The sequence below is a fragment of the Schistocerca americana genome, chromosome 2, assembly GCF_021461395.2.
Source record: "Schistocerca americana isolate TAMUIC-IGC-003095 chromosome 2, iqSchAmer2.1, whole genome shotgun sequence".
NCBI lineage: Eukaryota > Metazoa > Arthropoda > Insecta > Orthoptera > Acrididae > Schistocerca > Schistocerca americana.
Genome location: NC_060120.1, coordinates 348,458,975 through 348,482,285, shown reverse-complemented (window position 1 = coordinate 348,482,285; position 23,311 = coordinate 348,458,975). Strand labels below are relative to the sequence as shown.

Below are 23,311 nucleotides of genomic sequence, written 5' to 3'. Positions count from 1 at the left end.
AGTCACACAAGAATGGGTCTTTCTGCCTATTTATGCACAATTTGTTACTACTAATTCTTTCATCAAAGCATTTGAAACCAGCAGAGGTACTAGCTATGTTTATATTTTCACTATCAGTGCAATTACTAGGTAATAATTGGTAACACTCAACCATTTTATGTTATTTACCCAACTCAACAACATATCTTGAGATATAATCATTACCTCACATCCCTAAAATGGATAACATTAGACAGTTACTAGGATTGTTAACACTCAAGTGGGTGTGCCGATTTTTGTTGCATGAGCAGGAACACGGTGTACATTATGCACATGTAAAGAATTGCTTTCTTTGTGTTACCTGGGTAAACATGTATGAGCAAAATTATAGTGTGATTTTAGTTTAACTAAATGACCATAAAATAAACTTATGATATGTGAGCCAAATCACTGTACTATTAAACAATAATAAAAAGCTTTCATTGAAGCACTCTGTTGTCATGTACAAGTGTTACCCCCACAGTAATGACCCACATGGAGCATTAAACAGTACATTTGCATCAGATTAAAACCAAGAACTTGTTTGGTTACTTATTATCTTGTAGAGAACCACCTCATTGTGGGGTTGTGCTGCTAGCTTGGAGTCTGGGTCATTTTTTTTGTGCAGGTCATAAATTTTTTTCTCACATGGCTCGCTGTCTACTTTATATTAATGTTGCTCACTTGAACATATGACAGCACAACTTGTCACTGTGTTAGCTGAAGCTGTAATGAAGGGATAGATATGGGCTCATAATTGTAAAACCACAATGGAACGGTACAAGACAATGTTATTTGTGATTGGCACACTTTATACACAATTGCTATTTGCTATTCTTTTACACAAAATTCTAAGTAAACCACATTAATGCACCACTGCTCACTTAAAACTCATTCTTAACTATGGAAAAATTAAGAGGTAACTTCACTCACTGCTGAGAACACTCACACCATTCTGATCAACTGAGTTTTGTGACACTGTGTTCTAGAGAATTTTATGTGCAAATGTGTTAATTGTTTGCAGTGGTGATTATGACATTAATTTCATGAAGGTTACTATAAACAGTAGCTTAATGAGTGTCACCCACTGTTAAATCACATAAGATGGCAGTAGTTTCAATGACAGTGTCTACCGACAAGTACTCGTCAACACCCACGCAGTACAGGTGAACACCACTTTAGCAAATGAAAAGAAATATAACATCATATACTACTTTAAGTTAGAGCTTGATAGTTGTTAACCATTATTTGAATTGTGAAGGAGTAAACTTTTGTTGAATGTGTTTTGTCATACAACTGTTTTGTTACACCAGTAGCCACTTGAGATTTATGGATATGTGCACGCCTACAAAAGTGAGAACTAGGAGATTTTCACCATCACAAGTTGTATAGGTTAAATACCATCTTTTGCGATTGTAATGAATGTTTTATTAAGACTAAATGTGTTTCGCTTTCTTCTAAAGAATCTTCAGTGGTCACTGTAACAATGTAGTTTTTTCCTCTTATAATTTTGTTTGCTAGGACTCTTATTGCTACTCATAGTTTTTTGTTGTTTATGTCATTCTTCCTGTTCTTCCACATGTATGTGTTAGACTTTAGCAAACAGCTAAGGTGCTTTAGAATGAAGCGAAGCATTTTTGGTCTTAATAAGACTTTCATTACAATTGCAAAAGAAGGCATTTAAACTTTACAACTTGTGAATTTAATTTTGCATTTTTTCAGTATGTAGGTACCATATTGTATTTAATTTTTCAAGGATGATGCCATTTTTAAAGGTTTTACTTCATTTTGTACATGTTTGCATTTAATGCCCATGTATGATAAAACAATTCATTCTTTTAAACGTCGGCAAGGGTGAGGAATGCGAGTACCTCTAGGAGAAACACAACAATGTTGCTCAAGAATATATTTGTACATATTGAATATAGTGCTGGGTATTAATCAGTTAATCATAACTATCGTGGTAATTGATTATGGATATACCAATATTTCTTTCAGGTCAGGTAATGTTACATAATCAATTATCATTCTGATTAATTATTTTAATTTTCCCTTTTTTGTTTTAAACCCTGCTGAATGTTTTGCCAACATCAGCTATCTAGCAGTAGTCAATACACATGCAAAAATCTATGTGCCATATGTTTCCGCTTGCAACAAATCACCACCAATCTTGTGCGTTGACAAAATGCAGTTGTGTCGGCCATCCTCAGTTCATATAGGCAGCTAGTAGAAGTCTGCTGGCCTCATGCAGAGAGTGCAAGAAGAGCTCACAATTTGCAGCACTGATCCCAGAGTTGATCAAGCTCCTTTTGTTTGAAGCTGAGTTGAGGATCTCGACCAAAAGCTTCTTCAACTCTGTGGTGGTCTTGGCTGAAGATTTCTAGATCCGCATTATTGGTTATGGGGTTGTAAGACTCCCCTACTTAGGGGTGCACTACGCAAAGGAAACAGCTACTCAGGTAGCAGAATATTTGTGGAGTGCACATGGAGGTTTTTTAGGCTAGGTGGTAGTTTGATGTACTCTGCTCAACACTTGACAGTTGGACACACAGCAGACTAAATTCAGAGTAAAGACACTGTAATTGTCAAAATTTTATGAGCAAACTGAAAGTATTCATTATATAGTTATTGAATTAACTGCCCTCCAGTAAATTGGTGGCACTCAAATTATTCTCGGATCCTAGAGCCAGCTGAAACCCAAAGTAGAAAGCTCTGAGATATTTAGCGAGTCACGGTGCATTTATTGAAGGGACAAATTAGACACCATTGCAGTCTACAAAAATATTGTCTCTAATGAGTTTGATTTTGATTGTGACTGGGAAGTTATCTGGATGCGTATCTGATTCCACCATGACTGTTTTAGAGTCCCCTAAAGAAAGTCTATACTGAATAGTGCAGAAACACCCAGATCATGCAGTATTAGTTGGAGGCGACTTTGACCTACTGAGTATATGTAAAATCAGCTAGCTGGTTGAAGGCTTCTATCCACTCACTCATTGACCAGTCTGCTGTGGCAATAGAAGATAGCAGAAGGAAAGCTGAAGTTTTAAATTATACTTTCAAGAAATCTGTAACATTTCTGGTATCATCTCATGGACTTTTCTCTGTGCATGCAACCATTGTGTTGTTTCAGAGCACAATAAAATGTAATCAGCTGACTCTGAAGGAATGTAGAGTGACAAACCCTGCTTGACAACATATAGTTGGACATAACATACTGTTACAGTAGGCGGTAGTTTGCAGGGGTGCAGCCACGTGGCGTAGCCGCACGGTCTGAGGCATCTTGTCATGGGTCATGCAGCTCCCCCCATCGGATGTTAGTCCTCCCTCGGGCATGGATGTGTGTGTTGTCCTTAGCGTAAGTTAGTTTAAGTTAGATTAAGTAGTGTGTAAGCTTAGGGACTGATGACCTCAGCAGTTTGGTTCCATAAGATCTTGCCACAAATTTCCAATTTACAGGGGTGCATGGCATTATGTTAGTACATATCTACTCACCGATATTGTGTCCTTTCTGGCCAGCCTCACTGCTCCAACCTCTGAAACTCACCTGATATCACTTCTAGTGTAATTATGTGCATGCTACACTCCAACATGTGAATTATGCTTAATGAATCTTTCAATGCAGCCATGCTTGGGGATTTTGGATACAGCTGCCAATAAGGAGAAACCAATTCTAACAGAAAGAAACCAATTCTAATAGAATTGTACTTTATTATGGAGGCCCAGTGTCCTCAGATTGAATGGTTGTATGTTCCTGATTATGTCAGCATGCTTTTAAAGATGATGTCCATCAGAATTCATAGAGCTTGCTCAAACATGAGTGTACCACTACCTTTGGTATAAAGGCCACACACGGAACTTCAGTCACATAAGAGTTTATGTTTTATACATACCACAACACAGCTGATCTGTGTTGGGATAATACTATTTATAATTTTTGCCAATTGTAATTTCTCACACCTTCAGGATTGTTAGGAAAGCTGTCAGTAGCTAATCTGACATTCTCCAAATCAACAGGTCTCACAAATTGCAAGTCGCAATCAAAGGGTCATCGACGATGACGATACGGCAACACTTGAATGCTTAACAGTTTGTCAGTATTCCATGATCACCTACCGTCACAAACAAGAATAATGCATCACACACACCATAAGATTTGTTCATGTATTATTCACATCTAAGCCTCGGTAGTATGTCACCAGCGGAAATATCCATACAGACACATTATTAAAGTTCACTGCCAGGGTGACTTTACTTTGAATGATATTACTAACATAGTTGTGTCCATAGCAAGCTTGTTATACCATTAAGATGGACCGTCACTCACTGCACATCGTTCCGTTCAACTACCAAACTGTGTTTCTTGTCACAGTGATGTATCTTCCCACTGCTCGTGATCCATGGTGGCAGTGACATCAGACACCACTGTTTTCCAAACATTACATCTGATTGCAGTTGCATCATTCTCTCCAGTTTATGTACATGGAGACAAACTCTAAACAATGCTTTATCAATATGGTGACTCGTCACCTGTCTACCACAATAAAATGTACAGTTAACTATTTTTCCTACTGGCTGGGTCTGCTGACTGATGATTCCTCTGGGACCTAAGTGAAGGGGTATCTGTCCTTGAGAACTGCATCTTAACTTTTATGTTTGGCCCCTTCTCTGAATGCCAGCCCCAGCTTCTACGCTATCCAAACCTTGCTGGTTGCAGCCCACCATGATGACTGGTGATATTGGCAGCTACCGATCACACCTTCCTCTGAATGTGCTATGTGGCCTCACATGCTCCAGCCTCCTCTGGGGTCAGTTCTGATACACTCTCTTGATTAAAAATTAGGTATCTCGATAGCCCTGTCGTTGTGGTGGTTTTAGCATTCTTGTTGTAATAATATCCTGCATCATTTCAGAGGTTTTTGAACAAATTGTGCTTCTGAATTACCATTCTTAATTCATTAAATTAATTATCAGCTTGAGTGTGTGCAGTTCTGTGACAGTACACTGCCATGTCTCAAATTGTTCACACAGGAGGATCGTACAGACATACCATTGTTTGACCATTGCAAAGACTCCCTTATGGAAGAGTAATAGGCATCCCTGGCATAGAGAAGCAACTGAAAGAGTAGAGAAACCAATAAGTCACCAGGTCTGAATGCAAACACAGAGTACTCTGCAGCATCGGCCCTTTACTTGGTTTGCATTTATCTTGGATCTCTCACCCAGTGCGAAGTCCCAAGTGGCTGGAAAAATGTGCAGGTGACTATGGTATTTTAGAAGGGGACAGAATTAACCCACAAAACTACAGACCAATATCCTTAACATCAGTTTGCTACAGAATTCTTGAACACTGGAAAACTTCTGTCCACAGATCAGCATGGTTTTAGAAAGCATCACTTGTGGAAGACTCAGATTGCCTTTTCACATGATATCCTGCAAACTACGGATGAAGGGCAACAGGCAGATTACATATTCCTAGGTTTCCAAAATGTGTTTGACATGACGCCCCACTACGGACTGTTAAGGAAAGTACGAGCTCACAGAATAGGTTCCCAGATATGTGAGTGGCGTGAAGACTTCTTAAGTAATAGGACCTAGTATGTACCACTGACATGGCTATCACCTGGAGTGCCCCAAGGAAGTGTGATAGAACCACTAATATTCTCTATGCACATAAATGATCTGATGGATGAGATGAGCAACAATCTGTGGCTCTTTGGTAATGATGCTGTGGTATACATGAAGGTGTCATTGTTGAGCGATTATAGACGATACAAGACGTCTTTCACAAAATTTCTAATTGGTGTGATGAATGGCAACTAGCTCAAAATGTAGGAAAACTGGTGTGATGAATATCAGCTAGCGCTAAATGTAGGAAAATGTGAGTTAATGCAGATCAGTAGGAAAAACAATCCTGTAATGTTTGAGTACTGCATTAATAGTGTGCTACTTGACACAATCAGGTTGATTAAATATCGAGGGATAATGTTGCAAAGCAGCATGAAATGAAATGAGCATTTAACGACTGTAGTGGAGAGATTAATGGTCAATGTCAGCTGTCAGTTTTTGAAAAGTATGCTTTATCTGCAAAGCAGGTGCATGTACAACACCAGTGTGACCCATTCTTGTGTACTGCTTGAGTGTTTGGGATGCCCACCAAACCAGATTAAAGAAAGACATTGAAGCAATTTGGAGGTGGGCCGGTAGAATTTTTGTTGGTAGGTTCGATCAATGTGCAAGTATTACATTCTGTGTTTCCTCCCATGTGTATATGGCAACACCGTCAGTAGGAAACACTGTGCGGCATATCTTGTCAGTGTGATGTGGTCTAAGTTACCTTTGATATTTCTTCTTCTGATATGCTTGCCTTTTAGTTTTGTTCTCTTCATCTGGCTACTCCTTATCATAGCTGTGTGCAAACTTACACCTCTAAACTTCGTATCCAGGCAGGGTTATGCTGTAAAAGTGTCTCTCACTATTCACAACTGCTGAATGATGAACACGTCTTCAGTGATAATTGTCTGTATTGTTCAAACTATTTATATCAGGTGTGTAGACAGATCCAAATATCAGTAACTCATAAAGTCTAAACACATCGATCAGTACATTCAACCACATTGAACTCCTCTTAAGATGTATGATTTACCATCTTCATTTGTCTTGAGTGTTTTTTTGTAGTATGTTCACTCTCTCTTAGGTGTTCATGACACCTTCAAGGAGTATCACCAAGGCATAAATGCCCACATCCAGCAAGTGCTAAATCACTCACCATGGAATGCCTTGCCCCTGCTACGTTATGTTTCTACTTACATGCAGCTGCACAGATCACAGATTGGGGTGTGCACAGTGGATTATTTCCACTACATAAAATGTTTATAAGAGACATGGCCACCAGTGGGAGCATCATCAGTGGAACATATATCATTCTCTCAAATAAGCCCTGTTACACTACAGATTACAGATTCCCTCACTGACATAAAAGATGTGCAAAGCTCCTGTAACACACTCTTTACAATTAAATGTAACATTTCTGATATCATGTTAGTTTGTTAGCTGTTTCATGTATACTTAATAAATGTATGGAATGTTTTCTTAAATGTTCATGCATGATTATTCATTTGGTCTCGAAGAGTTAGCATGCAAGATGTTTCTAGTAATTAAGCATTCCACAGTATTTGCACTCAGTCGTTACACACTCCATCAAATTAATTCTGCTTTTAACTTGTAAGAGTGTGGAACTGTTTTCTTCATTTAAATTGAAATACATTGTTAGGTCACAAAAGTAGTTTAACATTAGTAATATAATTAATGTCATATACTTAATGTCATCCTTAACCATCCAAATCTCAGATTTGAAAATGTCAACATACATGGAATGGAGATTACCATCCATTGGTTCCAGGTTAAATTTGTTTGCTCCTAACTAGTTTGGATACCCCATCAACAAATTGACCAATTGTCACTCGACTTGTATTCTCCAGTGTCAATAATTGAGTTCACCTCTTTCTACAGGCAGATACTATACGACCATTCTTTGTTTCAGATGAAAGTGTCCCCTAATCATTCCCTACCCAAAATGGTTCATGTTATCCCACTGTGGATTCTTCTAACCAAAGAACTAGGCCCCTCTAGTTGGTATACCTACCCTCAGACTCCTCTATACAGAAAAAAAGTACAGGCCCTTTCTTTTGTACTTGCACCTGACATCAACCATAGGACAGCCTCTCTGTAAGTCTGCCTACCCATCTCAACTCCCTCAACTCACATAAAGCAGGGTACATTGCACCATGATTATAAGATATGTCTGCACAGTACCTCAATTTCATATCTCACATCATGACAGGAAGAGGTTCCTTTGCTCCTGGCATGTCTTTACCCCAGTTCTAAAGCACACTGCACCATACTCCCTATACAAAATTGCTTTTACCTACATGTTTGTTCCTGTATGAAAATACATTTGCACTAGCGTATAACTTTGGGTTACCATATACCCATGTTCATTTCCTTTTCTCAAGATCATTTAGATCTGCTACTGTGTTTGTATTTAAAACTGTCCAAGCCATCACTTACAGCTCAATTTATCATTAAAAATTTCACAAAGCATTGTAAAGCGAGGACTGAAATTGCCATTTTCGTCCTTTGAAGGCTCAATGGATTTTATGTTGACAACAAAACCTGGTAGAGTAGTTTCCATTGCCACTTATTTTGTAAAACACTTGTGTTGTAACACATGTCCGGGCGATTAAATATTGTTTGTCTTCTCACACTGATCAAACATTATGTTACTTAAATACACTCCTGGAAATGGAAAAAAGAACACATTGACACCGGTGTGTCAGACCCACCATACTTGCTCCGGACACTGCGAGAGGGCTGTACAAGCAATGATCACACGCACGGCACAGCGGGCACACCAGGAACCGCGGTGTTGGCCGTCGAATGGCGCTAGCTGCGCAGCATTTGTGCACCGCCGCCGTCAGTGTCAGCCAGTTTGCCGTGGCATACGGAGCTCCATCGCAGTCTTTAACACTGGTAGCATGCCGCGACAGCGTGGACGTGAACCGTATGTGCAGTTGACGGACTTTGAGCGAGGGCGTATAGTGGGCATGCGGGAGGCCGGATGGACGTACCGCCGAATTGCTCAACACGTGGGGCGTGAGGTCTCCACAGTACATCGATGTTGTCGCCAGTGGTCGGCGGAAGGTGCACGTGCCCGCCGACCTGGGACCGGACCGCAGCGACGCACGGATGCACGCCAAGACCGTAGGATCATACGCAGTGCCGTAGGGGACCGCACCGCCACTTCCCAGCAAATTAGGGACACTGTTGCTCCTGGGGTATCGGCGAGGACCATTCGCAACCGTCTCCATGAAGCTGGGCTACGGTCCCGCACACCGTTAGGCCGTCTTCCGCTCACGCCCCAACATCGTGCAGCCCGCCTCCAGTGGTGTCGCGACAGGCGTGAATGGAGGGACGAATGGAGACGTGTCGTCTTCAGCGATGAGAGTCGCTTCTGCCTTGGTGCCAATGATGGTCGTATGCGTGTTTGGCGCCGTGCAGGTGAGCGCCACAATCAGGACTGCATACGACCGAGGCACACAGGGCCAACACCCGGCATCATGGTGTGGGGAGCGATCTCCTACACTGGCCGTACACCACTGGTGATCGTCGAGGGGACACTGAATAGTGCACGGTACATCCAAACCGTCATTGAACCCATCGTTCTACCATTCCTAGACCGGCAAGGGAACTTGCTGTTCCAACAGGACAATGCACGTCCGCATGTATCCCGTGCCACCCAACGTGCTCTAGAAGGTGTAAGTCAACTACCTTGGCCAGCAAGATCTCCGGATCTGTCCCCCATTGAGTATGTTTGGGACTGGATGAAGCGTCGTCTCACGCGGTCTGCACGTCCAGCACGAACGCTGGTCCAACTGAGGCGCCAGGTGGAAATGGCATGGCAAGCCGTTCCACAGGACTACATCCAGCATCTCTACGATCGTCTCCATGGGAGAATAGCAGCCTGCATTGCTGCGAAAGGTGGATATACACTGTACTAGTGCCGACATTGTGAATGCTCTGTTGCGTGTGTCTATGTGCCTGTGGTTCTGTCAGTGTGATCATGTGATGTATCTGACCCCAGGAATGTGTCAATAAAGTTTCCCCTTCCTGGGACAATGAATTCACGGTGTTCTTATTTCAATTTCCAGGAGTGTATAACCTAATTTTTGTGTCTGGTACTCCTGTTTCTTGTGTAGCACCTTCTATCTATTTAAAACTTATAAAACAATCTTGTTTTATTATTCGTGCGTCTGTGCTACCAATTAATAAATTCATCACTAGATGGCACTGCTACCTTCTGCTCATTATGTTCATGTTAGTGCATCATATTTCTGACGTGTGCTACACTCACTGGCTTTCCCTGTTTGTCTTTCCCCACAATGTGTGATATGCCTAACATGTAGTGTAGTGGTGTCATACACAGTGTGTGTACTGTGCGAAAATTATGTCCATTTGTCCAAGTTGCATCTTTGTACATGTGTTGCTCTCCTGTGTCAACAGGTTGTGATAGAAACATGTGTAAAAGAGAAGGGTTTCACTGATGGAAACACATTAATATTAATATAAGAAAGATAGAACTGGTATTTCTGGTTCTAAAGTTCTTTGTAGTTATGCCAGAGGGAGAAGATGTTTGGGATTCCCTACTGAACACACTTGTCACAACTTCACTTCCTGAAAATTGAGCTTAGCAAATCTTGGTTTTAAGTGTGGAGAGTAAGAACAGCAACACATGAAAGAAAGAAAAGAAAAATTAGTGAATCATCAGTTGTAATCATCACAAGTTGGTCTTTCTATTGTCATGTGTATCAATATTCATAAGGAACCTCCCATATAAAACCAATAGAAACCCTACCATTTTGCATTGTTCCTCTTAAAAACTACAGTATCTCAGTTCACCTGCATCCGTACTCAGCAAACCTCTGTGAGGCACATAGCAGAAGGTATGTCCCATTGTACCAGTTATTAGAGTTTCTTCCTCTTCAATTCACGTATGGATCATTGGAAGAATAATTGTTTGAAGGCCTCTGTGCATGAAGTAATTATTTTAATCTTATCCTCACTATTCCTGTGTGAGAAATATATAGGGGGTTGTAGTATATCCTTAGAGTAATCATTTAAAGCCGGTTCTTGAAATTTTGTTGGGATAGTTTACATCTTTCTTCAAGAATCTGCCATTTCAGTTCATTCAGTATCTCTGTGAAACCCCCATGGATTAAAAAAAACCTATGAGCATTCGTGCTGCCCTTCTCTGTATATGTTCAATATTCCCTGTTAGTCCTATCTGGTATGGGTCCCACACACTTGAGTAATATTCTAGGATGGATCACATGAGTGACTTTTAAGCAATCTCTTTTGTAGACTGAGTGCACTTCCCCAGTATTCTGCCAATAAACTGGCGTGGACCACCCACTTTACCCATGACTGAACCTATGTGATTGTTCCATTTCATATCGCTACGAAGTGTTACACCCGTGTACTTGTATGAATTGGCCAATTCCATCAGTGACTTATTGTTATTATAGTCATAGGATACTATGTTTTCTCATTTTGTGAAGTGCAAAATTTTACAGTTCTGAACATTTAGAGCAAGCTGCCAATCTCTGCACCATGTTGAAATCTTGTCATGATCTGATTGAATATTTATGCAGCTTCTCTCTGATATCACTTCATTATAGACAACCACATATTCATATTCATCTGCAAAAAACCTGATTTTACTATTAATATTGTCTTGCAGAGTCATTAATATACAACATGAACAGCAAGGGTCCCAACACACTTCCCTGGGGCACATCCGAAGTTACTTCTACATCTGACAATGACTCTCCATCTAAGATAACATGCTGTGTCCTCCTCAGTTATACATAACAGTATATGTAGATATCACATGTATGTATCTTTTTCTGTAAAAAACGTACTACATATTATTAATATTTTAAACAAAAATTGATAATGCCAGTTATTCACATAGCATCTTTTAGTGTTATATTCTTGCTTTCACAAACAAGGATATGATTTAGTTATTAAATAAAATAGAATAGTAGTAGGTACAGATTATAGAATAGTGCAAGTAGAAGGAATGGCTTTGGAGAAATAAAAGAAAAATATCAAAGCCTTTAACTCAGACTTCTGACAGGCACCATTCTGCCGAATTTCCAGAGTGTGCAAATTCTCCTGGGGTTATGTGTTTCTTAACTGTATCAACATTGTATAGTACCTTTCTCTAGCCAGTATCGGGATCAACCAGGAACAGTGCTTTAGGATGTGATATTCCTGCCACCATAAAAGGTGGAACTATGATGGACATCTGTTACTAAAACTAAGTCATCTATGCTAAATACAGGTACATCTGCTGTATTGTTAAACTTACACAGTTTGCTCTGTGATGACTCATGTAACTTGCTTCTTATCTTAGTGTGTATTACAGCTGCTTCTTCATCCATTGAAGTGGGGCATCTGAAGAATTTTAATAATGGCTCTTGTATAAATTTCTTATGCATTGTCTCTACAGGTGATAACCCAGTGGACATCCGTGGTATCTCATTCTATATGATCTGGAATTCTTGTATCATATGTGCCCATGTGATATGTTTTTGGGACCCATATGTTCAATATAATTGGCCAAACTCTTTCATTACTTTCTCACATGGATCAGACTGTGGGTGATATTTTGATATGGTTACATGACGTACTATTTCTCATGCCAAAAAATGTTTTAAAATTGTGACTGGTTAACAGTGGCCCATTATCAGTTAATAGTCTCTTAGGTTTTCCTATATCTTGAAAATAGTTATTTAAGCAATTGTCTACTGTGGTTTTATTGGCTTGGTGAAGTATTACATGTTTTTACCAGCACTCTACCTGCACAAAAATGTAAGTCACACCCCCTCTATCTGTGGGTAGTTGGCCAGAAAAGTCTGCTCCGCTAATGTCATGTAACCCTTTGGCTACATACGGAACTGTTTTGTGAACTCAAATGGGAATTCATGGAGGGAAAGTGACATTCCTTTTGAGGAATGTTATTGAGAAACTTTAGAGAAAAAGCATTTGAAGCTGACTGTAGAATGACACTACTGACTCCAACATACATTTCAAGTAAGGTCCATGAACATAAGACAAAAGAAATTAGGGCTCATACAGGGGCTTATAGGCAGTCGTTTTTCGCTTGCAGGTGGAACCGGGAGGGAAACAGAGTATTTGTGTAGATGTAGACCATTTGTCAGTCTAGGAAAGATCTTTCACTTCAAACAGCTGTCTTCTCACAAAGATAGACACCTAACTCATAATGCAGGCAGTGTTGCTGTGGCCATTGTTTGCAACTAGCCTTAAAAATGTTAAGTGTCAGAGGCAGAAGTAATGATCTAAATGGTCAAGAAAGTGGCTTCTTAAGCAATAACCATTTTCACATAAGGTATTAATTTACGTCATAAATTACACAGCAAACGTAAGACTTGCAAAATCATTTGTGAATGGACAGAAGGCTTATAAATATTCATTGGTGCACCTAATTCCTCATGAAACTTTGCAGAATACTTGTTTGAGAGTAATTTCACCATGTGAATGTCCAATACTGTGATTGCAATTTCCGGCAACAGGAAGTCACATCGATTTAGAATATTTGACGGCAATGTCCAAATGTGCATTGAGTGAAGTAATATCTGACACATGTGAATCTATTCACACTATTCTGAAGAAGAACTTCATGAAGGCAAGTAAAGTATGTCGATTATGTAAAATATTACAAGTGACAATGTTTTATTGAGCAATATTTTTATGTTTTTAGACATTTTTTGAAGTCTGTATCTTCTGATAAATGATAGTGATCAGTGAGGACTATTTTACTTTGTTTCTGAGTACGTGAGGATTTTTCAATTCCCTACCTGGTTTCTATAAGCAACCTGTCATAAACTTCTGCACCAGAATATAAAGGCCCTATTACATGATGTGCCTAAACCGTATACCTATGCACCAACGCCCCAAAAGTGCATATCTGTAACTACAGGCTGGTTCACATAGACCTATTACACCATCCACGTGGGATATACCTGATGCACATGCACAGTAGATGGTAATAATGCATGAAACACATATAGAACTGTCTGATCTCTTGTAAAGTCGCTCATTCTACCACACGAAACAAAAGGGGGACTGTGTGACATATTGGAATATCATTTGTTCAAATCATTTATGGGAGCTCAAGGTTCCTATTTAATAAGAAATTGTTTTTTATCATTATTTATTAAGTAATTTTTATTCTTGTATGTAGGTTACCACTGTTCTGAATTACAGATTCAACAGTTAGTTTTAAGGTATATGTATTTATACAGCATTTTGGACATGGAGGATCCACTTGTTTTTGGAGCTATTACCCTGGTAGTGACAGCAAATCTTCAGATTAGGGCAGAACGACGACGAAAACAAAAAGTCTGGGTGTGTTGAGTTCAACACTGGATGAAAAGAAGGGACAAAGGGAAGGGATTACATTCGCTGCTAATGAAACAACTAAGGCTCAAAGATCCGCAAGAATTTCGAAACTTCTTGAGGATGGACACGGCCTGTTTCGAGAAGCTGCTGTGTATGATAGAAGATGAAAATGACAAGTTTGACACAGTCATGAGGGAGACTGTCTCACATTCTTGAAAGTAAGAATTAAATCATACGTTTGTACGTTTTGTGATCATACCAGCCCTGATCACTGATAAAATGGCAGTACATTGCCTGTTATGTTGCAGGCTGGTTGTAGCTATATGTTTCCTGGTGACTAGGGAATCTTTTACGAGTCATGCTTTTTAGCCACAGAATAGCACAGCCCACCATTTCAGAAGTAGTCATGGGTGTGTGCACCGCAATTTGCAACACTTTAAAGGACCAATACTTAAAGGTGCCCTTGTGTTATTTTTCTAAGTTTGGAAAACTGAATGCAATGTGCTACTCAGTTTTGCAGTCCTCGTCTGTCACACTGGACGAAACTGCACGGACTTTCTCACCATCCCTACCCATTTCTTTTTTCTGGCATGCTGAAATAAAGCAATAGATGCAATCAAATCGAAGATGAACTTTTGTAAACTAAGGCATTATGATACAAATCAAAAATCACAGTGTAACATTATATGCATATTACTTAGGAAGAAATGATTGCCAACATACCGTATTATGATAAAGTGGGTACATACATACACTTTTCCTTGCTGTATGCCCGAATTTAGACACTTTACGCCTCTTTGCTCCATTTCATTTCTATAAAACGAAGTAATCAAAGGAAAAAATCCTTTCACAAACAGCTAGTATAAAAGAAAGCCTAATGGCAAAAAAAGTTTTTTTTCTGCTTTTATGAAAACCTACTTACTGAAAAAAAAACCATAGAAAATCCCCAACATGAAAATCTGAAATTATCCACTAGCAACTGTACAGTAAGCAAATAACTAGCAGAAAGCACTGCCGTACCCCCTTCTGTGCATGCACGAGTTATCCCTACATAGTGCGCATGCGCGGATTGAAGGCAATTTAGAACTGCTCTCTATTCTGGCGCATGGATAATGTGTCTGCTAATATTTGTAGTTTTACTTGTTCTACCGGTAGATTACTGTCATGCTAGACCAATACCATTCGCAGTGGATCATCGTGTAATACCCGCTTTAAGCTCCAATCTAATCTCTAGATAGGGGTTCATAGTCAGTGTAAAAAATTTTTTCTTTCAACATTGTGCTAGTGATTGTACAGTTAACATTCAATTCACTCTTGTTGTGAACCATATATTCCATTATGCAGTGCATGGATTGACCTTACACAATATTCTGACTCTACTCTTCTGTAGGGTAAATACTTTTTACTTTATGTATACTGGCAAAGGGGATTATGGTAAAGGACCATACTGAGTGAGCAGTACCTTATGCTAGTAAACATAATGGGAGGGGTACCTAAGCATAAAGCAGGCAGAACTAAGAAATTTGGTTAAGCCTGCAACTTTTTTTAAATTACACTTTCTGTGTTTGACTTGGGATAACTGCTCTTTTCTCTTGTCTTCCCTAATAAAGAGTTGTATGTGGCTGCCATCTTATCTTGATCACTGTAATCATTGGTCTTAACATACCACAATCATTTGTACTCTTATATCCATACATATTATAAAAATGTGTGTGTGTGTGTGTGTGTGTGTGTGTGTGTGTGTGTGTGTTTTGTGTTTGGGGTGGGGCTATTGTTACAAGTTTTACTCTATTATTTTTTTCCATTTTAACTCATTTTAGTAGACACGTAACATCTGTTTCTTTTTGTATTGTTTTCCCTCTTTTCAAGCACTCTTCCTTATGAAAGTGTTGCCTGATTTAATCATGAAAGGAATTAATTTTATGTTAAATGTTGCACCTTATTTTCCATTGTTTTGCAGTTGATATTTATCTGTGATTTTCATTACATAGCTATCTAAATTTTGTGATATGGTGGAATCTGTTGACATTCATCTTGCATCTGATGTCATTAATTGTCAATTCTGAAAATTCATAAGACTTTTAGCTAGTAAGAGTATCTCTATACTACAGGATACCGTATGTTTACTCATGATATGTTTGAGTGGAATTTCAGATGGTTTCTAATCATTAGTGCCAATAAATGGAATAATGTATTGCTGTAATTACATCTCATGTTAAGTAGTGATCTACTCTTTGTAGGTTGTATGGCAGAACGACTGAAGTTCAAACTTTTGGAGCGTGAACAGTGTGTTGATATCATTGCCGGTCCCGACAGTTACCGTGACCTTCCAAGGTTATTGGCAGTTACTGATACTGGACAAGCTGCAGTGAATGTGCTGCTGTCATTAGATGAAACATATGCAGATATAATGCCAGTTCGCCTTAATCAAGATGCAGTAACAGCTTTTGTGTAAGTCATTATAACTGCCTTATTATATTTTAAAGCATGATATTAAAAGGTAATTTATTCCCAGAAGTGAGAACAGTTTTGATTATATCTCATATACTGCTCAGAATCAGAGCGAAACTTAAAATCCTATCTTCATTAGGTAATAATAAAAAGCATCATCATCCTAAAACCTTGTAGGTTGCTTTGAAAACTGTAGTACCTCACTAGACATGGTCCTACTGGAGGCTGTATGTTCTTACATTATTCCGACCTTTGAATTGACTTACCCACCTATTTACAGAGAGTGCTACAGTTTATTCCGACCTTTGAATTGACTTACCCACCTATTTACAGAGAGTACTACAGTTTAACGTGGCACTTGAACCACATTGCAGCTTGTTATTCTTGATATACATAAAGCATCACCAGAGATGAAGAAAGTGATGACTGAGGGGCATGAACCTTTCAGTTGTCCTTACTCATGCATTGGTTGATTCACATTGTAAGAAGCTGTGAAGTTCGAGTAGAGGCACCACAGATCATGATAATTTATTTAAGACTTGACAGAAAATGAGAACAAATACGAGGTGTGTTCCATAAGTAATGCGACCAAATTCATAAAAAATCGTTTATTGAATATGTTTGTACAAATAATCAAAAATTTTCAAAATAGCACCCTCTTGCATCAATACACTTCTGGATGCGGTGTTTCCATGCCTGGAAGGCATCCTGGAATGCCTTTTCCGGAATGTACTTGAGAGGTGATGTAACATGCGCCTGGATGCTTTCAATTATGTCCCAATGTTTTCCTTTCATGACTCCTTTCAACGGAGGAAACAAAAAAAAGTCAGCAGGAGCCAGATTAGAACTGTACGGAGGCTGGGGAACCAATGGGGTCTTGGTCCTGGACAGGAAGTCATTGACAATGAAGGCACTTTGACTCGGAGCGTTGTCGTGATTAACTTTCCACATGTCCTTGATGTCGCTTCAGCAGTGCGAGATCCTCCTTTTCAGTCTTTTGAGCACTTCCAAGTAGAAAGCTGAGTTCACTGTAGTCCTGGTAGGTACGAATTCATGGTGGACAATGCCTCTGACATCAAAGAAGACAGTGAGCCTAGTTTTGATCCTGGACTTGCTCATGCGTGCTGTATTGGGACGGGGCGACGATGGGGTGTGCTACTCTGAACTCTGCCTTTTTGTCTCAGGGTCATACTCAAAAATGCATGACTTATCACCAGTGATAACTCAGTTTAAAAAATGAGGATCATTTTCACACATTTGCAACATTTCTCAGCACCGAAGCACTTGCATGTGCTTGTGTTCGTTGGTCAACACTTTTGGGACGAGTTTGGCACACGCCTTTCTCATATTAAAATCTTCGGTCACAATGTGGAAAACAGTTGTTTTTTGACATGTTTAGAGTTTGTGCTATCAATTGGATGCTCAGCTGTCTGTCAGAGTTGAAACAACTGCGCACACACGTCACATTTTCATCAATTCGTGCAGTTGATGGCCGTCCACTGCGAGGTTTGTTGGTGATCTCCTCTTGGCCCTCCCTGAATGACTTGTTCCATTGGAAAACTTGTGATTTGGAGAAGCAATCATTCCCAAAGGCATGCTGAAGTAATGGAAACATTTCGGTGGCAGACTTCTCAAGTTTAACGCAAAATTTGATACCGTATCGTTGCAATGTTACATAAACTCAAAACAATGTTGACGGAAATGCACGTCCTGACTCTCTGGCAGCCCGCAGCCAAATGAGACAAAGAGCGCTTGAAGCTAACACCCCCATCCACTTAGCCCAGCTGGTTACAACATGCTGTGTGTATCGCTGCGTCAGAAAAAAATTGGTCACATTACTTATGGAATGCACTCTGTAACATACATTGTGAAATTTAAAATTTTCGTGGCAAATTAAATGTTTGAAGAGATTCGGGATTGCAGCCAGTCGTCATAAACTTCAGTCGATGATATTTCAGCTGTACACCTGACTGTCATCTTCAGGTGAGCCATCAAAGACTGACAAAGATGTTGTCTGTGCCGCCTTATAAAGCACACTGATAGTATTCCCATGCATGCATCAGAGTCATTGTGATAGAAGGACCACACTGCCCGGTGGCAGCACCCTTACTGGTGGAACTGTAAGGATCAGCTGTCCTTGGCATTGCCGCTCGCGCAGTCATCGGAGTATTCTAGCGTCTTCGTCTGGAGCAAATCTCAGAGTTGGGATTCCACACATTAGCCGCTGTCATGGTTCATTAGATTTTCTGCAATGCATATTTCATCATATTCTTTTATAATGGACTCCCAAAAAGGGGTTATTGTGGCCAAAGTGGCCAAAATTAATCTTTTGTCATACTCCATTGAATGTCTATTGGAGCAGTGTTCTGCAGTTGCAGACTTACTGGATTGTAGAAGGTGAGTACGGCGTTCATGTTTTGTCAATGTTCTTCCACTGTGCATGTTGTTGATCCTATATAGGCTGTACCATATTGCCAAGGTATTTTGTAAATTCCTGCCTTCTGCAATAACAAGTTATTCTTCACTGATCCCAGCAGTTCCAAAATCTTAGGTGGTGGGCAGAAAATCACATCCATCTGAAAATTACTAAGGATTCATATTATTTTGAAGGAAATATTGCCAAAAGGGATGAAAAGCTAGGAGTTTTGCTGGCACGTTGTCCCTGACCACTGTCCTTAAATGTGCAAGCTCTTTGGGTAAACTATCTATGTTTAATACTGTATGAAGCCTGTGTACAAGGGTTTTAAGCACACTCGTGATTTGGGGCGGGTGATCACAGCTTGAAAAATGCAAGTACAAATCAGTGAGAGTATGCTTACAGTAGACAGAATATCCCAGAGAGCCATCACTCTTCCATTTAACCAACATATCCAGGAATGGGAGACAACCATCTTTCTCTAATTCTGTACTAAATTGACTGTTCTCATGAATGCAGTCAAGATGACGTTAAAAACTCCATTAACTTATCTTCTCTGTGGGCCACACAATGAAAGTGTTATCCACGTACCTCCAAAAAACAGTTGATTTAAGAACCACTGAGTCAGGTGCTCTTTCCTCAAAATCCTCCATACAACATATAGTCACCAGGGGAGACAAGAGGCTGCACATGGTGACACCATCAGTCTGTTCAAAATATTCTGATTAAACATAAAATAGGTTGAGGGAAGAGCGTGCTGAAATGAAGCATTGATGGTCAACTGAAACTATTTACCAGTTAGTGCCAAGGAATCTTGTACATTTATTGCTACTATGGAAACAGTTTTAGCTTCAGTGGAAGATCAACCTGTAGTAGCACAATGTTACATATATTCATAGTAGTTATAACTTAGCCTGTTTGCTGGAAGTGCATGTATAAATGGAAATTATTGAAGACAAAATTTAAATCTATCAAGGGCAGAGAAAAATTTCAAGCCATTAACAGATATCTGAGAGACAAACACAACACGGATGGGGAAGGTTGCAACCAAAGCCGTATGTATCTAGCTTATATTATTGCTTATATTCCCTACAATATGTAACTGATGCATAGATATGCATGATTTTCACTTCCATTGAATAAACTGGTTGGTGGAATATGAGAGAATGTGACTTGTCCATGATGCTTGCAATGCATAACATATAACAAATAGATGAAAAATGCTGAAAGAATGTTGAACTACACAAAAAGTAATCACACATTATGACCAGATTGTCTTTGTTTGATAAAGAACAGATTGTTGTTGCTAGGAGGCATATTGCCCCAATAGCCAAAGTGACTGCTCTTCTGAGAAATTTGACAGCTGCTATTCATTAAATACACTGTGATTCATTCCAGTGTAAGTAAATGGCAAATGTTTGCCACAGTTTTGAAATGAATCACAAGATTGTTTTTATACCAACAATAGGTTAGACATAAGGTACATGCCAGGAGGTAATAGCATGGGGCAGATGACCAAACAGGCAAGAGTAGTCACCATGGCAATGTAACTCAAATGGCCACACTGGCAGCACAAACATATGTGGTTCCAGTCAGCAAATGTTCAGTTGAAAACAGGAAAAGAGATGTATGCTTTGACAAGTTGCTGTTTTATTGCAGAGACAGACTGAAGTGGCACATATATAGGTTTTCCATGATTTAGCTAAGTCTAGACATTCTGGGCTCAGCCGATTTTTGATCTTGTTGGACCCTCTGTATGACTGTGTTGTCCATGAGATATTGTGTGTGATCTACGTTGCTTTCTGTCATACGTAGTTGTGGTTGCATCAGTGTGAGGAGGGGCACATGGAAATAGCTCCATTAATTGTATGTTCCTCTTTTCTTAATTTGTATGATATTTTTTATTATGCCTGTTAGCAGTGGAGGCTCCTGTGAAGGAATATTAAATCAGAATGTGAATGTTCTATGTATCTATCAATTAAAAATCCAGGATTGAATGTAACAGTATTATGAAAATGATAGTTGCTACTAACCATATAGTGGAGATGCTGAGTTGCAAATAGGCACAACAAAAAATTGTTAGAAAGTGAGTTTTTGGCCATTGAGGTCTTCATCAGAAATAACCAGCATACACACACACTCATGCAGATACAACTCACCCACACATGACGGCATTCTCTACCTGTTGGGGCCACACTGCAAACAGCAGTACATGATGGGAGAAGAAACTGGGTGGTGGGTGTAAAGAGGAGGCTGGGACAAGGAGCGGGATGGATAGCAGGGTAGGGATGGGGACAGTAAAGTGCTGCTAGTGGGAGCACATGAGTATGAGGTGGAGAGATGGTAGAGCAGCTAGGTGCAGTCAGGAGATTATATGGAGGGCAAGGGGGGGGGGGGGGGGGGGCGGTAGTGGAAAAGTGGTGGAATAGAGAGCTACGTAGTTCTGTAATAGGAACGGGGAAGGGACTAGACTGGTAAGGACAATGACTGACGAAGATTGCGGCTAGCAGTGTTATGGGAACATAGGATATAATGCAAGAAAGAGTTTCCACCTGCGAAATTCAGAAGAGCTGGTGTTGGTGAGAAGAATCCAAATGGCACAGGCTATGAAGCCATCATTGAAATGAAGAATGTCATGTTGGATGGTGAGCTAAGCAAGGGGGTGGTCCAGCTGTTTCTTGGCCACAGTCTGTCAGTAGCGATTCATGCAGACAGACAGCTTGTTGGTTGTTATGCCCATGTAGAATATAGCACAGTGTTTGCAGCTTAGCATATAGATCACGACTGGTTTCACACATGGCCCGGTGTTTGATGTTATAGGTGATGCTTGTGACTGGACTGGAGTAAGTGGTGGTGGAAGGATGTATGGGACAGGTCTTGCATCTAGGTATATTACAAGGATATGAGGCATGATGCAAGGGGTGGGAGCAGGAGTTGTGTAGGGCTGGCCTCAGTGAGATCCTCGGTATATTTTGAGAGGGACCACATGTCACTACAGATGTGACAGTCACTGGTGGATAGACTGTGTGGAAGGGATTTCTTTGTATGGAATAGGCAGCAGCTATCAAAGTGAAGGTATTGCTAGTGGTTCGTAGGTTTGATATGGACAGAGGTACTGATGTAGCCATCTTTGAGGTTCAGGTCAACATGAAGAAATTTGACTTGTTTGATAGAGCAGGACCAGGTGAAGCGAATGGGGTAGAAGGTGTGAGATTCTGGAGGAATGTGGATAGGGTGTCCTAACCATTGATTCAGATCTGGAAGATGTCATCAATGAATCTGAATCAGGTGAAGGGTTTCAGATTCCTTTCTTTTTTTTTTTGAAGAATTCCTTTAGCTGGCCCGTGAATAGGTTAGCATGGGATAGTGCCATGTAAGTACCCATGGCTGTACCCCAGGTTGGTTTGTAGGGAGTGCCTTCAAAGGAGAACTAATTGTGTGTGAGAATATAGTTGTTCATGGTGACTAGGAAAGAGTTGTAGGTTTTTAATCTGTTGGGCATTGGTAAAGGTAGTGTTCAGTAATGGTAAGGTCATGGGCATTAGGGATGTTAGTGTAAGGAAGGTGGCATCAATAGCAACAAGCAGGTCACCATGTGACAAAGGTACAGGAACTGTGGAGATTCGCTGGAGGAAATGGTTGGTATCTTTTATATAGGAGAGTAGGTTGCAAGTAATAGGATGAAGGTGTTGGTCCACAAGAACAGAGATTCTCTCAGTGGGGGCACAGTAACTGTCCACAGTGGGGCATCCTGGGTGATTGGGTTTATGGACTTTGGGAAGTATGTAGGAGGTAGGAGTATGGGGAGCGATAGGGGTGAGGAGAGAGATGGACTCGGGGGAAAGGTTCTGGGATGGACGTAATGATTTGAGAAGAGACTGGAGATCCTGCTGGATTTCTGGTATGGGATCACTGTGGCAGGGTTTGTAGGTGGATGAATCAGACAGCTGGTGGAGTCCTTCTGCCAGATAAAACTTGTGGTTCAAAACAACAGTGGTGGAGCCTTTGCCAGCAGGTTGGATTACAAGGTTAGTATCAGGTTTTAGGTGGTGGATTGTGGTTCTTTCTGTGGATGTAAGGTTAGTTTGCATGTTGAGGGATTTGGGGAATGATGGTGAGGCAAGGTTCAAGGTTAAGAAATTCCGGAAAGCTAACAGGGAGTGATTTGGGGACAGTGAGGGTGGCTCACAGTTGGATGGATGAGAGAGAACTGCATAAGGCAGAGTTCAACATTGGTCTTTGTGGAGTCTGATTGGTTGGGTTGATGGCGAAAAAGTGTTTCTGCTGTAGGGGCTGGGAGACGGAGAGATGGTCTTTAAAAAGCCCTGCATGATTGAATTTGGGAGTGGGGCAAAAGGTGAGGCCTTTGGAAAGGGCATTAATGAATGCGGCGTGTTCTCTACTGAAACAAGAAAGGTTCTTCATTGAAATGATTGATTG

The 23,311-nt window shown here is 40.3% G+C and overlaps 1 protein-coding gene across 1 annotated transcript in view; it reads left to right on the top strand.

Annotated features, from left to right (window-relative positions):
- LOC124594784 (CDK5RAP1-like protein) overlaps positions 1-23,311 on the top strand; it is a 130,714-nt gene that overhangs the window by 9,382 nt on the left and 98,021 nt on the right. Inside the window, exon 3 of the mRNA XM_047133191.1 lies at positions 16,245-16,455. Coding sequence (XP_046989147.1) covers positions 16,245-16,455 — 211 coding nt within the window. The remainder of the gene's footprint in view (positions 1-16,244; positions 16,456-23,311) is intronic.